We start from the raw sequence: 15,381 nt of genomic DNA, 5'->3' as shown, positions 1-15,381 counted from the left end.
CAGGGCTGCCAGAGCCAGGGGGCGCGGGTGGGGCTGGAGGAGAGCCGCGGGTGCTGGAGACCTGGGGGGGCGGCATGGTGGGTCTGGCCGGCGCTGGGCGCTTGGCTGTGGAGGAAGGAGAGGGGCGGTTAGGCGTTCACACTGCCTGCGGCAAATCCCCAAGCTCGATGCCACCTTGGGATCTTCGAATCTGCTGTATCTGCCGTTTGCTCTGCCGGGAACAGTTTCCACGCTGGCTGCTCACCATTCGGGCCTCCGTGCACGTCTGTCCTCAGCTAGAGGGCCCCTCCCCCGCCCTGCCCCAGTTACTGGCATATTTTCCAGTCGTATTTTCTTCATGGGACTTCTTGCCCTCTGAAATGATCTCGTCAGTTTTAATTTTGCTCGATTACTGCTTGTCTCCCTGACTAGAATGTAAACTGAGTGAGGCCAGCTGACGTCCAGCTGGCTAGCGCAGTGTATGTGCTCAGTACAGAGCTGCTGAATAAAGAACTGCTGCGTGTTCCACCTGCCACCTGGGTCCTCCTCACTTCCTCTCAGAAGCCCACCAGAACTGCCGCACCCCAGCGCTCAGATCCCCCTGCACAGTCCAACCTCACAAGGCAGCCGAGGGGCTAGGTGGGGCAGGACATCTGGCCCCTGGTCCTAGCTCTGTCTCCACCCACTGGAGGGCCTGGGCAAATCACTTGCCCCCGGGAGCCTCAGTTTCTTCATCGGTGAGATAAGATGACAGCCTTGACCTCCCAGGGCTGACGTGAGGACCAGTGCAGGTGATGCTGTGACCGTCCTTTGACTTGTGCTCCAGTGAGCAAACATCCTGCTTGCACCCCATCCAGGAAAGGTGGCTAGAAGCCCCCTCCCGTAAGGAGATCCCTGTGCGACCTGCCAGCTCCTGCTGGTCCAGAGGCTCCTGATGCTGCTCCATCTACTCCCATCCGGGTGGAAAACTCTAGAGCCTCCTGGGCTGGGTGTCCCAAGTGTCCTAGTTACCCTGGCAGACTCTGCACCTGACCCCTCGGCCTCCTCACCTGCCTGGCTTTAGGCCACCTGAACAGGTGAATGCACCAAAGGGGCTCAGAAGGAGGCTACCAAGCCACCACTACCACCACCACCGCCCTCCTTCGCTGTCTTTTGAAGACCCCATCCTCCCTCTCCACTCTGTGATCCCTGGTCTTCTTGAGGGACTGAACTCCACTGCCCCCAACACTCAATCGCTGACCTTTATCGAGCATTTACTGTGTGCTGGGTATGGGCCAGGCAGCACCATTTAATTCTCCAAACAGCCCTACAAGGCAGGTGCAGTTATTGTCCCATTCCACAGAGGAGGAAGCTGAGGCACAGACAGGTGAAGTCACCTGCCCAAGGTCACAGAGCTGGAATCTGAACCCAGAGTGTCCGGCAGCAAACCTGGGCCCTTAGCCACCTGGATTCCTGGTCTCCCCTGGCTTTCTGAAAACATGGGACAGTCTGGGATTGCCCGGCCCCTCTCCCTGCCCACCCTCTGCCCCCCTTCTCCTCCCACAGCCAACTCACTCCTCCGAGCCATGTCCTCTGTTGGGGTCGCTGCCTCCAGGGAGCTCCTACTGACCTTGGGGGAGGCTGGTCTGCGGGGTGCCTCAGACTCTGCCCTGCGAGGGAAGGAGAGGGTCAGGGTCAGCCTTGGCCATCACCCAGAGGACTCCTGGAATCCTGGGGAGATTCCCAGCCAACAGGCTGAGTTTGGGTCCTCCTAGGAGTTGTTCTCCACCACTTTGTGGCTGGGCGTGGGATCTGATAAGACGCTTCTGGCATGGGCCAGAGTTTGTATCCACTGAGCCCTGGCTGCTGTGTGACACTGCGACAGTGTCTGAGGTCCCTCATGTGACCAAGATGTGGGGTAGAAAGCAGGGCCTCCCCTGTATCTCAGCTCTCAGCCTCCATGTGATCTTTACGGGATGTTCTGGCCACTAGAAGCCAGAGAACGGACGAGAAGCAGGGGAGGAGGCCAGGGCTCATTCCTGGCTCTGTTCCATTGGCTACTCCTTGGGGAGGCCTTTCCTGAGCCCCCCTTGCCTGACTCCTGTTCCCTACTCGACCCCCCGACCCTGCTCTACTGTCCTTCGTAGCACACATCACCGCCTGACATTATACTGTGTCTTTATCGGTGTTCTGGTTGATTCTGTCTCCCCACTCCCTGGAATGCGAGCTCTAAGGGCAGCATTTGTCTGTCTTGCTCATCTGAGGAAATTCATGGTTTGGGCAATCTGTGATAACTGATCAATACCCGCTGGGTACGGAGGCAACATGGCACCATGTTAAACCTCCCGATTTAAAGGATCAAAGAGAAGACTGGAAGGTACAGAATTTACACATTCCAAAATGATCAGTTCCCTAGTTCCCTAAATCTCCAGGGTCTGAAACAGCACCTGGCACACAGTAGGTGCCCAGTAAAGAACCATATAACACAGAAGGGAACACATCAGAGGTTGAGAAGAATATGCCTGTGAGGTCTCTATCCTACCCACTCCAAACTGGGAAACCTGGTATTTGGGATGAAAATATAATAATTATATTTCCTAAAATGCTACTGGACACCCTGAGAGATGGTGTCTCAGGCTAGGCATCTCAAGGCCAGGACAGGGGCCATTCACACCCATCAGTCCTTACCTTTCCTTGAGAGCCACTGAGGCTGGGGCAGGGGCCGGAGCCAGAGCTGGTACAGGGGCCGGGGTGGGTGTGGCAATCGATGGAAGCTCCTCAGAAGCCGGCCTGTCGCTGACCTTGTCCTGGGGTGCAGGCGCTGAGAACAGGCCTGACACGTTGAAGTTGATATCTGCAGACAGAAGGGAGTAGATCTGAACTTACAGAGCTTCCTCAGGCCTCCCCTCCTCAGCCGGTGTTGGGACCACTTTCCCTTTCTCCGGATGTTGTCTGGACCATGTTTCGCCTTCCCACTCCCAGGTGGGCCTCACAAGAATCCCACGAAGCAGGCATCATCACCCCCATTTTACAGATGAGAAACTGAGGCTCAGAGTGGAGGAGCCATTTCCTCCAGGCCTCGTGGTGAGTTTGCAGGGTTGCCAGGGACTGAAGCTGAGTCTGGAGGGCACCAAGCTGGGCAGATGAAGGCACGAAAAGGGACACGTTCACAAAGGCGGGAGCTTTACCTCCAGGGAAGAGGGTGTCTGCATTCTGTATCAGAGCCTCGACCATGCCCACCACCTGGATGGATGAGACGGAGGCTGCATCCAGCTGGGCCAGGTCCCTGGGACAAAAAGAAAGTGAAAGTGAGTCATCATTTAGCAAAGTCTAGTGACCCCAACTCTCTGGCCCTGTGCTGGGCACTGGGGACACAAGGATCAGGTGAATAACCCCTCACATATCACAGCTCTTTACAGTTTACAAAACATTTCTCCGTTTATTATCTCATCTAACTCCCAAAGCAAACATCCTCAATGTCTGTCTCGTTTCTCTCCAATTTACAGATGAGGAAATGAAGGTCCAGAGTGACTTCCTAAGGCCCATCTCTGGAAGGTGGGGGGCGGGGGGGGCGCGCTAGAATCAGATCTCTGGGCTCCCAGCTCCCCGTAACAGGCCACCAAGCACCCCATTACTGCCTTTACCCAAAATGCCTATCTCCAAAGCCCCATGAGATCCATGATCCCTTTGGCCGCTCGTCACAGCAGCCTTGACAATTACTCCAAGGATGGGAAAACTGAGGCCCAGGGGAAAAGTAAGCAGCAGATGTTGGGGGGGGAGGGGACTGCCACCTTCCCCCCAACCTGTGGCCACTCACCCTTCTTTCTCAGGGGGCCACAGCAGGTTGGGCCCCAGGACAATGGCGATGTTGCTGGGTGTCATCTTGTTCACCTCCTGCGCCTCGGCCAGCAGTGCCAGGAACTTCATCAGGTACCTGGGGCGTGGGAGGGGGACTTGGACCAGGGGCAGGGCATCTTGGGCCATGAACACCCATGGATGCCCCCCGAGACCTGAGACTTCTCCAGCCTGGGATTGCCAAAGAGTGGCAAAGACACCACACGGGACGTTTAGGAACATTTTTACTAGTTACGTTAGCTGACCTACTGAACACCACCTACGTGTCAGGCACTAAGTTGAGAACCTCCCAGCCACCCTACAGAGTAGGGACTGTTATGCTCCAAGTCTTCCACATGAGGGTGCCGAGGCACAGAGAGTTAAATTGCTAGCCTAGGACCACATAGCGGCAGAGGTGGGATTTAAAGCCGGGTGGTGTGGCTTCCAGGTTCAAGGTATGTGTTCAGTTCGATGTCTCGTATAACAAAAATACAGTTAATACATCAAAGTGGTATTTTCCGAAATATTGCTTAGGACAAGGATACCAGCCCATGGCCCTGAAGTGGTAGCTGGGCCTTGGCTGGGGGAGGCCTGGGTGTGGGCTGGGGGCTCACCTGAGGTTGCTGAGGTTCTCACGGGGCAGGCGGCTACACACCTCCTGGAGGGCCTCCAGCCGGGCTCCTGGCTCCTTCAGGCTGTGGACGGGGCAGAGACCTGGTGAGCCCGCCCTGGGTGGCCCCTCTGTAGCCTCATCCTCCCCAGCACCTGCCCCCCGCCATCCTCACCTGGCTGCCCTCATCCAGTCATCATAGAGGTCAAAGGTCATCAGGGGCTCCGGCAGCTCCCGCAGGTAGGACTTGAGGGCACCTGGAGTGGTGGCGGGGGCTCAGATGCAGCCCTCCCAGCCCCCAACTTTACCCCCAGTCCTCAGCTCTCTCCATGTTAGGAACCTTTAGCTCTTGTTCACACTAACGTGTCTAGGTCTGATCATTTCTTTGGGCCACGGGCCCTTTTGAGAAAATGATGAAGCCTAGTGATGTTGTCCGCAGAAAAACATACACACGTTTCAGGGGGCTCACCATGAACCTCAACATTAAGGACTCCTATGTCTCCTCAGATGTCTTCTTGGCAGGTTATCAGGCCTTAAGCCAAACTATCATGGGATCATTTCAGGCAGCTTCAGGGAAGGGATTTGGGGGGAAGCCTCTCCACCCAGGGCTCCTCAGAGCAGGTACCTGCCACAGCGTGGGGGTCAGAGCAGAACTCCTGCAGGCTGCAGGGGTCCGAGGCCATTGTCTGCTTGAGGCGCTTCAGCACCGAGGCCCCGGCGGCCAGACGGAAGAGGCCCTGAGGTGCGAGAGGGGGCAGGTGGGGATCACAGAGGGGTGGGCGGGGCAGGACACCCCGGTTGGGAGGCCCTGGCCCACTCATGGCCTGGAGTAGGCCTCGGGGGCCCACTGGGCTGGTGGGCAGAGTGAACACCACCGTATTCGTGGTTCCTCTCGACTCTTAAGGTCTAAGATTCTGAGCAAAAGGGGAAGTCTAGGGGCTTCCCTGGTGGCGCAGTGGTTGGGAGTCCGCCTGCCGATGCAGGGGACGTGGGTTCGTGCCCCGGTCCGGAAAGATCCCACATGCTGCGGAGCGGCTGGGCCCGTGAGCCATGGCCGCTGAGCCTGCGCATCCGGAGCCTGTGCTCCGCAACGGGAGAGGCCGCAGCAGTGAGAGGCCCGCGTACCGCAAAAAAAAACCAAAACAAAACCGGGAAGTCTGGGAGGAGCTCAGAAAAGTCGTGGGGAGACAGGAGTCTGGTTAGGAGTGAAAGGGAGATAGGAGGCCCAGCAGGACTGTCCTGAAGCCTAGGTCTGTCTTTGGGTGGGGTCCACCTCCTAAGGGTCTGTCCTTAGGAAAGCAGCCGATACACCAGCACGACCGAGGTGCAAAGGATGGATGAGGGCAGCGTGTGGCTGTGACTCGTGGAGTCTCCGGCTTCACCGCCACTTTCTCACCTGCTGGGCACGTCTACCCATTGGCCTCTGCCTCCCCCTTGCAAAATGGAGCCAATGAGGGCTCCCTCCAAGGGTTATTGGGATAATCCAATGGAACAAGGAGCGCAAAGGGCTGATGGCACAGTGCCCAGCCCACGTGAGCATCATTAAGTGGGAGGTGGAATCAGTTCAGCAGGAGGCCACGCCTTCTCCCGGCACCTGTACGCTAATGGTGAGATTACAGGTGCCAGCAACAGCCAGCGTGTGGGAGGTGTGGGACCGAGTGAGGGCCCTGGTGTTCCTTCCCCACCCACTCCAGTGAGCCCCACCTCTTCCTTCATGCCCTCAGAAAGCAGCATCATGACGCAGGCTTCGATGGGCAGGGCGATGTCCCGGCCCAGCTCTCGCAGGTGGGTTCCCAGAGGCATCCCATACACCCTGGAGAAGGGGGCGGCCATCATCGAGGGGGAGGGGTCTGCAGGGACGAGACAGATCAGCGGCCCAGGGTCCTCCCACCTCTGAGCATCGAGGTCAGGGCAGACAGGGGCATCCCCAGACGTTCTCAAGGGGCTACCACCTCCCTCCTGACCACCCATGCCACACATCCTGAAATTATCCAACACATCTCTTGAATCCGCCCACCTCCACTGCCCCCACCCCAGTCCGGGACACAGTCACCTCCCTCCTGCCTCCTAACAGGGTTCCAGTCCTGCCCCTTCATTCCATCCTCCACGCAGCCGGAGCAATCTCTTCATCGCAAATCTAATTGAGCGCCCCCCTGCTCAGAACTCATCCCTGGCTCCCTGCTGCCTTTTGTGATGGAGTGCAAGCTTCTTAACGTGCCCCAAGCAGGGTGGGGGTCAGGGGTGGGGGTCGGGGCCTGCCCGTGTCCCCACCTGTTTGGCTGTGGTTCTCCCTCAGCTCAGCCAGGGCCGTGTCCAGCGAGCTCAGAGACTTGCGATGGTAATCGGCCTGAATCTCCATGAGCTATGGGGACAAGGGGGCACCCCCGGGGGGAAGTGAGGGAAGCTGAGCCTCCCCCAGGGGCCACAGACGCAGACACCCCTCCCTCCCACCATCTTGCAGGGGGTCTCAGTGGCCCCTGAGCTCCGGGTGGCAGGAGCCTGGTCTTGGACTCACGTGGATAAAGTAGTTGGCATAGGTGTCCTCCTTGGTGGCAAAGTGGTACAGATCGGCCAAGTACTCGTCCTTGGGGACAGAGAGGGGAGGGCTTATACCAGCGAGGCTGGGGCCCAGCGGGGAAGCTTGGAGGGGATAGCAACTTGCCCAAGCTGTACGGGGAGGGTCACAACCAGCTCTCCTCTCACTGCTTACGGTTTGCTCCTGGGGCCAGCCCGCAGGGACCCCTTTGAACTCTTGGGGGGCTTTTACAGCTTCTAGTCCTCTTCTCTGTGTCCCTATATCCTCAGCACAGTGCCTTGTGTTACTCACCCCTCATTTGTTCACCCACCCTTCGTTCATTCATTCACTTACTTAGCAAACGCACTGAGACTCCGGTGAACAGGCGGCTCTCCCTCCCAGGTGTTATGCGTATGGTATAGACAGAAGTGGCTACAAGGTGATGGTTAAGTACACAGACCTTGGAGCCTGACAGCCTGGGTTCAAATCCCGGCTCTGCTGCTTCCTAGCTATGTGGCCTGGGGCAAGTCACGTCACCTCTCTGAGCCTCAGTTTTGCCATCTGAGAAATGGGGACAGCACCCACCCGTGCCACCACCACACACGCAGGAAGTCCAAGTGCCCCTCACCTTGCACTGCTCCACCTTCCTCTTCAGCTCCTCCTCCTCCTCCTTCAGCATCTCCGCCTTGTTGGCTGTGGTGGTGTAACTGCCCGGGCCGCCACCCAGGCCCTGGCCACTGCCTGAGTTCTTAGCTGCCTGACTGAGCCTGGGGATGATCCCAAGGTGGGGTGGTTACGTCCCCATCGCATGTCCAGAGCCAAGGGCCCCTCCATAGGCCTGACCACATAGGATTCCGGAATTTATAGATGCAAATCCCAGAGCTGAACTGGCCTTGGGTCTCTGCCCACCCTGGGCAGAGTGCTCTGGCGCACCCCCTGGTGGTGGGCTTGGTGATCATGGCCACGCACCTCCAGAGTGGAGGGTGGGGCCCCTCCCGCCATCCAGAGATCTTGGAGGATTGTTTCCCGCTATCCCGGGCTTTTGGGTACCCCAGCTGACACAAGCACACGCACATACGCGCACAGAGGCACCCTCACATGCACTGTCCCCATATGTCTTCCTAAGGACCAGGCGTGCGCACAAGGACACACACTGAACTCGGTGGGCCCTGCAGCGTCCTCCTGGTGGGGGAAGGGCCTCGAAGCTCTGTGGCCACATCCGTAGGCTGAAGTAGGCGTGAACCTCACCTAGAGGCTGTGGCTCCCACCTGCTCTTGAGTGTGTTCCAGTCAGACACCAGCTTCTGCAGGCTCTTCTTGTGCTTGAGGATGGCTGGCAGCTCCTCCTGGGGGCGGGCACAGGAAGGGTTCAGCGGGCTGCGGAGGTGGGAGCTGGAGGCTGGGGAAGCTGGGGGCAGAGGGAGGGGGCAGGGTCACCTCACTCAGCCTGTTGAGCGGCTGCAGGACGTCCCGCTCCAGGGTCATCTCAAACTCAGCCAGGATGCGAGCAAGCTGGTTCTGAATGGCACAGCTCATCTCCAAGGCCTTCCTGTGGACACAGCACCCAGTGGGCCCGGGCTCCCACAGCCCCTCACCCCCCTCTGGAGAGACTGGGCAGGGGGGCCTCCTCCCTCCCCATCACCCCCTGTCTCTTCTATCTCTCCTTCGTCTTCATTGAGCCCAACGCCCTTGCAGGCCTGGCCACCCTCACTGACCTGGACACTGTTCCCAGCCCGGACACTGTTCCCAGCCCAGACACTCTTCCCAGCCTGGTCATCCTTCCACCGTCGATGCCCTCCCTGACTGGGACACTCTCCTGACCCAGATCCCTCCTTGGCATCTCCAGGTGAGGGCCAAGGTCCCTGTCCGTGCTCACCCCATGCTGGAATCGGGGTCCAGCTCCTTGAAGCTCTCGGCCATCGTGGTGGACAGAGCCATGAGGGGAAGCTTCTTCTGCAGGGAAGGGCAGGGCCGGCTGTGAGCGTGAGCGCGTGTGCTCGCCCACTGGGTTGCTTCCACGCCCCTGCCTGAGCACATGGCGAGTCTCCTAGGGGCAGAATCCCCACCAAGGCCCTGGGCGTGGACAGGGGAGGCGGGAACCCAGGAGGGCCACGGACACAGGTGACAGTAGAAGCAGGAAGATGACAAGGCACGGTGGAGGTGACAGCTCCCCGTAACCATGTACAAAGCCCCCACCCATCTGAGGCCCCCCTGCCCCCTCCCAGAAGGCACATGATTGGGCAGGAAGGAGTAATGGACCAAGTCCCATCACTGAATGGAAAACTAAAAACAGAGGGCATGGAGTTTGCCCCAGTTCACAGTTAGAGGGAGGGCGGAGGAGCCAGGAACACAACCTCAGAGTGGGCCCTCTCCCCTGCCGTAGGGCATCTGTGGCTGACCTAGCCCCTGCGGAGCTCAAAACCCTCCACGGTTCCCTATTGCTCTGGCCACACGGAACTGTTGCCCAGTTACAAGTTTGCCCCCCCACATTCCTACCTAGCGTTGTAGAGAGCACCAGCTTAGGTCAGGGAGACCAGAATTCGAATCTCAGTTTTGCCACTTACCAGCTGTGTGACCTTGAGTGGGTCACTTTACCTCTCTGTCTCTGTTTCCTCCTCGGTACACAGTGCTAATAAGGGCCGCCTCCTCCTAAGGTTGTTTTCACATTAAGTGAGGCAACGCATGGAGATATCCTAGTAACAGACTAGCAGTAATCAGTCCATAAATACTGGCTACTGGTTAACACCAGTGAGTAACGCTCAAAATCCAGCTCAAATGCCACTTCTTTCAGGAAGCCCTCACAGACTGCCCAGTTGTGAGAACCTGCTCTGGGTGCTGATTGGACAGAGAGGTTCAGGTGCTGTCAGAAGCCTGGCTGTGGCTCAGAAGATTGGTGCAGGCGGGCGGCGTCAAGAAGGGGATAGGGAAGAAATAGGACCTCATGAGTGGGGTGCCGGAGGAGCCTTGGGACAGAGCAGTCTCCACCCCCTTGGTGTCAGAGACTCAGACTAGTGGGGAGACCCCAGCCCCGACCCCGCTGCCCCACTGGACAGAGGTGTCCTGCCCAGGCCCCTCCTCCCTGGGACCCCCACTCACCACCCGCTTGTCCATGTCCGCCCCGCTCTGGCCCTGCAGACAGGCCTGCAGCCGTTTGTGGACATTGTGGGCTGCTCGCTTGGCCGGCTCCAGTCGCTGCTCCACCTGGGAGGGGGTCCAGGGGTTATGGATCGTGGGGGGCTGTTGTCCCCCATGCCCCACTGTCCTGTTCTCCCCCAGAGCAGGAACTACCTTTCTCTTCCCTCCTCCTGGGGACCCCATTGCCAACAGCATTGGAATGACTCAACTCGGGCCCCCGACTGGCATCCCTGCCTGGCCCTCTGCTGACAGCCTGCATGGGCCTGCCCTGCCACCCGCTGCCGGCCCAGGCACATACCTGCTGCAGGTCCTCCCCCAGGAACTCGGCAGTCTCCGGGGTGCTGCAGGGGGAGACAGCTTCTGCTGAGCTGGCCCAGGTTAGGAAACCCCCGCCTCCTCCTGCCCCCCCACTGCAAACAGGGCACCTGAACCTCAGATGCTTCCAGCGCCCCTCCCAGTCAGGCTGCCCTGGGTGGCCCGCCTGCCTCATCCCCGTCGGAACACATTCCATGGGGGCGGGAATAGGATACCGGGCTTTTTCCTCCTCCACCCAGGGCTGTGTCCCCAGAGAGGGCGGACGAAACCGAAGCGGGGACTGGGGGCGCCTCTCTCCTCTGCTGACCTGGGGAGAGGAGGCCCGGGCTGCCCCAAGAACAGGAAGTGTGCGAGCTCAGACTCCTGGGCTGTTGGTTACAAAGGGCTCTGGACTGTGGTGGTGGGCAGGTCCTGGGCCCCTGCCCGGGGACACGTGGGGACACTAAGGCTCCGAGCAAGTCGGCCTGACTGTCCACGCTCATATAGGCATCTGTGCCAGTGTGTGCCTACAGCAGGCCTGTGGGCACCCAGTCCGCTCCCCTGAGCCCAGGGAATGAGAAACCCCCAGCGCAGGGGGAAGAGGAGAGAAGACAGGCCCTGGGAGCTCCCCAAATTTCCGCCCTCCACACCACCAGCTCAGGGACTGTGGTGGGAATGTGGGGATGTTTCCACCTGAGGCTGAGAAAAGCAGAAGCAAGACAGAGAAGCAAGGACGCCTCTGGGCTGGAGGACGGCAGGAAGAGGCGCAGGGCAGGGCAGGGGCGGCCCCTCCTCCCATCGCTGCCAGGACCCTATCTCTGCTGCTCCCCCAAGGTCTGGGGCCCTGACCATTCCTCCCCCGCAGGCAACCAGAGATGGTTAACAGTCCCCCCTTGTACAGAGGGGACAAGTGAGGCCAGGGAGGACCGTCCACTCAGGGGCTCATGGAGACAGAGAAGACCCAGCATCCTTGATCCTCCACCCACCCTCCAGTCAGGGGTAGGGGTGCCCCTTCCCCCAAAAGTCAGCGCCTGCCCCTCCTGCTCTGGCTAGGAGAAGGGATGGCATTCAGAGGGGAGGAAAAGAGATGGCCAGTCAGAAGGTGGCTGTCCAGCTGTCCTCAGTCTCCCCCCCGGCCTCCCACCTCCTCTAGGGTCCTGCCGGGTGAGAATGGGACTGGAAGGGAAGGGGTTGACACTCACCGTCCCAAGCTGCCCGTGTGGGCCAGCTGCCGCATGCGATGCAGCTGCCTCTTCATCATCTTGGGGGCGGGCTGGGGGCTGCGGGGTCACGGTGGGGGTCGAGGGCCCGACAGCCCCCGGCCCAGCCTGCCTCTGCCCGCGGCGCCTCTCTCGCCCCGGGTGGGTGGGCGGCGCTCTCCGCTTCCTGGGCCAGCCGCGCTCTCGCTGCAGCTCACTCTCTCCTCCCCCGCTGGCGACTCCGCCCCCGGCCCCCAGGTCACTCCTCTCTCCAAGTTTGTTTTCTCGCTCTTTCGCGTCTTCCGGGCCCCCCAAGGGCGCCCCCCTCTACGGCCCCGGCGAGTGTGGGTCCGCCGGCCGCCTGGAGATCCACAGGTTGTGCGCGCGGCCCCTCCTCCCCGCTCCTCCCCGCCCAGCCCCGGTGGCGGGAAGCAGGTAAGCCCGTTCCTGCCACCGCGCCTGCCCGGCTTCCTGGGTTCCTGCCCCACCCTCCGGCCTGCAAGCCCTGGGTATAAATAACCTTGGCATCCTCTTAAAGGGAAAACAGCGTTCCATGTTTAGGAGGCAGAGGCCAAGGACAGGCCCATCTAGGCCTCCCAAAGGATGCTGTCCTAGACTCCCTTCCGGAAGGACCTCCTGGCCACCTTGAGCTAAAGGTCAACCCCTGCTCCCCTGCTGGAAGATGGGCTGGAGGCTTTGGCTTCCTGGGGCCACGCTGCTGCAGCGTGCCCTTGGACAACTCCCTGGAACTCTGGACTCACTGTCCCTAATGGCCTGTGGGTCAGCTGTCCTGACGCTGCCCACCTGGAAGAGTGGATAAGACACTCCTGCCTGCTCCTCCAGCACCCATGCTTCTGCTCCCATCGCCCTTTTCACGGGGGTCCCCACCACCCTCCAGCCACAGCGAAACCTCCCAGAGCAGTTCCCTGACACCCTGCTGTCTTCCAGCCCCAGCCACGAGTTTCCGCTGTCTGTGAAATCCCTTCCCCGGCAGACTTCCTCAGTCCCTGCCCTAACTTCTTGTAAGGCAAGGACGTGGATACTGCTCTGACCTCCCCAAACTCAGTACTGTAGTAATTTCTTCGGCTCTCCACCCAAAACACACCGGGACATACAGCAGATGCTCCATAACTGCCAGTTAATACAAGATGAGAGCCTTTGGCAAACAGTAGGCTCTTCTTACTCTGAACCCCTGTACCCCTTGGGCATCAGGAGCTCCGGGGTGGGGAGATGGGGGGAGAGGGAGGGGCCTGGGGTAGGGTCCTAGCACACCTACTGCACTTTGCCTTGTTGGAGTTTCAGTTCAGTTTGAGGGTTACTTGAGCACCTACTGTGTGTGGGTGGGCAGACTGGGCACTTCTGAGGGCAGGACCTCCACCTCAGACATCTCAGTGTGCCCCGGGCCCAACATGGGCCTGGCACACAGTGGGCATGTGCTGGACACTGGCCACCCCTCCAACTCTCCAAAGGGAGAGCCAGGCAGACCCTGGTGGGATGGGGAGGGGCTGCAAAGGGAACCTGAGTGTGGAATCCTGGCCGGAAGTTGGGAGGCTCCTGGATCAAAGGCTTAGGCCAGGATGAGGGGATTGATCCCAGGCTAGGTTTCCTTGCCCACTTCCCCTTCTCCCAGCTGGAAGGCCCCTGGAGGGGATTCTAGGGTGGGCAGGGCTTGAGGAATGCCTCGATGGAGGGAGACATCAGAGTCCAGTATAGACTTGGCTTCTGTTTTTTATTTTTTTTTGGCTGCGTTGGGTCTTCGATGCTGCTCATGGGCTTTCTCTAGGTGCGGTGAGCGGGGGCTACTCTTCATTGCGGTGCGTGGGCTTCTCATTGCGGTGGCTTCTCTTGTTGCGGAGCGCGGGCTCTAGGCTCACGGGCTCAGTAGTTGTGGCTCGCGGGCCTAGTTGCTCCACAGCATGTGGGATCTTCCTGGACCAGGGTCCGAACCTGTGTCCCCTGCGTTGACAGGCGGATTCTTAACCACTGCGCCACCAGGGAAGTCCCGACTTGGCTTCTTAAAATGTGGCGCTGCGCTTTGCAATGTCTGGGTTCTAGTCCTGGCCTCTCCACCTCCCTCACTGGACAGATCCCAGAACTTGGTGGTGACTCAGTTTCCCCTGTCTCCGCAATGCGCACAACCTACTGTGTGCAGAATTAGGAAACTGAAGACTCCCAAGGCAGCAACTTGACACCAGGTGCCACTGTCCTGCCATTTGGGAAATCTCCAGGCTACATGGTGTCCCCATCCTGTTCCAGCCCTGCCTCTGGCCCAGACCACACTGGTCTGGGCTTGTCCACTTCCCCAGCTGTTCTAAAGGTCCTTGAGGGCAAGGCCTGGCTTCTACCCCTGTCCCTCTTAGTCTTGCCTGGGCCTGAGCCCCCAGCTGCAGCCTGGGGAGGGGTCAATCTATGTGGGTTATAGCAGCAGCTGCTGTGGAAACAACTGAGCCGTATAATCAGGCCACGTGAGCTCTGGGCCTCCCATCTGGGCTCCAGACTCCCCTCCAGCCAGACCCAAGAGCCTTTGCAGGAAGGGCACCTGGCTCCTCCATGTCCAGCCTGGATGGGGCTGCTGTACCTTTTAGCTGGGTGAGGGGTATGTTTTTGGGTATATTTAGGCTCGAGCACACTCAGATGTTGAATCGTGAAAAGGTTGGAAGCCCTGAAGTTTGGGTCATTGGCTGTTCTTTCGAAGGATGTTGTCATCAGAGACTTCTGGACTCAGAGGTTTCAATCAGTGGATATTGAGATCATAGCTTTAGAACTGCAGATGCGGAAGGGGACCTCAGAGGTCACCAGCCAACCCCTTCTCTAATGACTTGCTGGGTCTCCTCCTGAGGAGGGCCTGGGCCTTGTCTGGCTTAGGCTGAAATCAGGGGCCTAGCAATATGCCATAGTCACAGGAGCTCAATAAACACAGCCGACTTGAATGGCAAGCAAAGACATCGCATCGATGGACGTTTATTTCCAACCCAAGAGACAGAGCTTACTGGTGTGGATGGAGCTGGCTGGCTGGGCTCAGGCTCTCACCAGCTGGGTGACCTGGGGTGAGGTAGTTCACCTTTCTGAACTGTGTCTCCTCGGTAGCTTGAGAATAATAGCATCTACCTGATGGGTTGTGAGGGTTAAATAAATTAATTTGTAAACTACTTAGGACAGTGCCTGGCCCTGTTTATTATTCAGCCTGCGAAGTCAGTAACGGAAAGACCTTTTAACCCCCATTCCTGCTCAGTTTCCCCCTAAATGTGTCCCGCAGCCTGGGGTCAATGGCATTTATTGTCATGTACTTCAGCACATCCTCCAGTGAGGTTGGTGTCATGTGGTTTTATTTATTTATTTTAAAATTAATTAATTTTTGGCTGTGTTGGGTCTTCGTTGCTGCAGGCGGGCTTTCTCTAGTTGCAGCGAGCGGGGGCTACTCTTCGTGGCGGTGCACGGGCCTCTCATTGCAGTGACTTCTCTTGTTGCGGAGCACGGGCTCTAGGCGCGCCAGCTTCAGCAGTTGTGGCATGTGGGCTCAGTAGTTGTGGTACACGGGCTTAGTTGCTCTGCAGCATGTGGGATCTTCCCGGACCAGGGCTTGAACCCGTGTGCCCTGCATTGGCAGGGGGATTCTTAACCACTGCGCCACGAGGGAAGCCCTCGTGTGGTTTTATAGGTGAGCAGACCCAGGCTCCTGGCCCAGGTCCCTAGCCGGCTAAGTGGTAGAGGCCAAGTTAGAAAGCAGATCTGACAGGCTCCAAAGCATCCATGTGCTCTCCTGCTGTACCAGATGGCACTGCCTGAAGACTCTAGAAATGCTGGTCCCTGTCCCCCCCCCCCCGCCCCCCCCTTAAA

At 59.0% G+C, this 15,381-nt stretch overlaps 1 protein-coding gene across 3 annotated transcripts in view; it reads right to left on the bottom strand.

Moving 5' to 3' along the window:
- LOC112410833 (pyridoxal phosphate phosphatase) overlaps positions 1 to 11,944 on the bottom strand; it is a 21,778-nt gene extending 9,834 nt beyond the window's left edge. The window contains exons 1-17 of one of the 3 annotated variants that reach the window (XM_024761618.1): positions 11,548 to 11,944; positions 10,350 to 10,392; positions 10,013 to 10,117; positions 8,793 to 8,869; positions 8,354 to 8,465; positions 8,186 to 8,262; positions 7,546 to 7,684; positions 6,918 to 6,986; positions 6,674 to 6,764; positions 6,107 to 6,252; positions 5,028 to 5,139; positions 4,578 to 4,659; positions 4,407 to 4,487; positions 3,776 to 3,892; positions 3,147 to 3,244; positions 2,647 to 2,812; positions 1,534 to 1,628 (exon numbers count right to left, since the gene is read on the bottom strand). In XM_024761618.1, the coding sequence (XP_024617386.1) occupies positions 1,534 to 1,628; positions 2,647 to 2,812; positions 3,147 to 3,244; positions 3,776 to 3,892; positions 4,407 to 4,487; positions 4,578 to 4,659; positions 5,028 to 5,139; positions 6,107 to 6,252; positions 6,674 to 6,764; positions 6,918 to 6,986; positions 7,546 to 7,684; positions 8,186 to 8,262; positions 8,354 to 8,465; positions 8,793 to 8,869; positions 10,013 to 10,117; positions 10,350 to 10,392; positions 11,548 to 11,606 (1,669 nt within the window). In that variant the 5' untranslated portion in view covers positions 11,607 to 11,944. Of the gene's footprint in view, positions 1 to 1,522; positions 1,629 to 2,646; positions 2,813 to 3,146; positions 3,245 to 3,775; positions 3,893 to 4,406; positions 4,488 to 4,577; positions 4,660 to 5,027; positions 5,140 to 6,106; positions 6,253 to 6,673; positions 6,765 to 6,917; positions 6,987 to 7,545; positions 7,685 to 8,185; positions 8,263 to 8,353; positions 8,466 to 8,792; positions 8,870 to 10,012; positions 10,118 to 10,349; positions 10,393 to 11,547 lie in introns of all 3 variants that reach the window. The other 2 variants (XM_024761617.1, XM_024761619.1) reach the window with 2 other exon arrangements.
- Positions 11,945 to 15,381: the final 3,437 nt, after the last annotated feature.

The sequence above is a fragment of the Neophocaena asiaeorientalis genome, unplaced genomic scaffold (assembly GCF_003031525.2).
Source record: "Neophocaena asiaeorientalis asiaeorientalis breed wild unplaced genomic scaffold, Neophocaena_asiaeorientalis_V1.1 scaffold473, whole genome shotgun sequence".
Lineage (NCBI taxonomy): Eukaryota > Metazoa > Chordata > Mammalia > Artiodactyla > Phocoenidae > Neophocaena > Neophocaena asiaeorientalis.
This window is presented reverse-complemented; position numbering and strand designations above follow the sequence as displayed.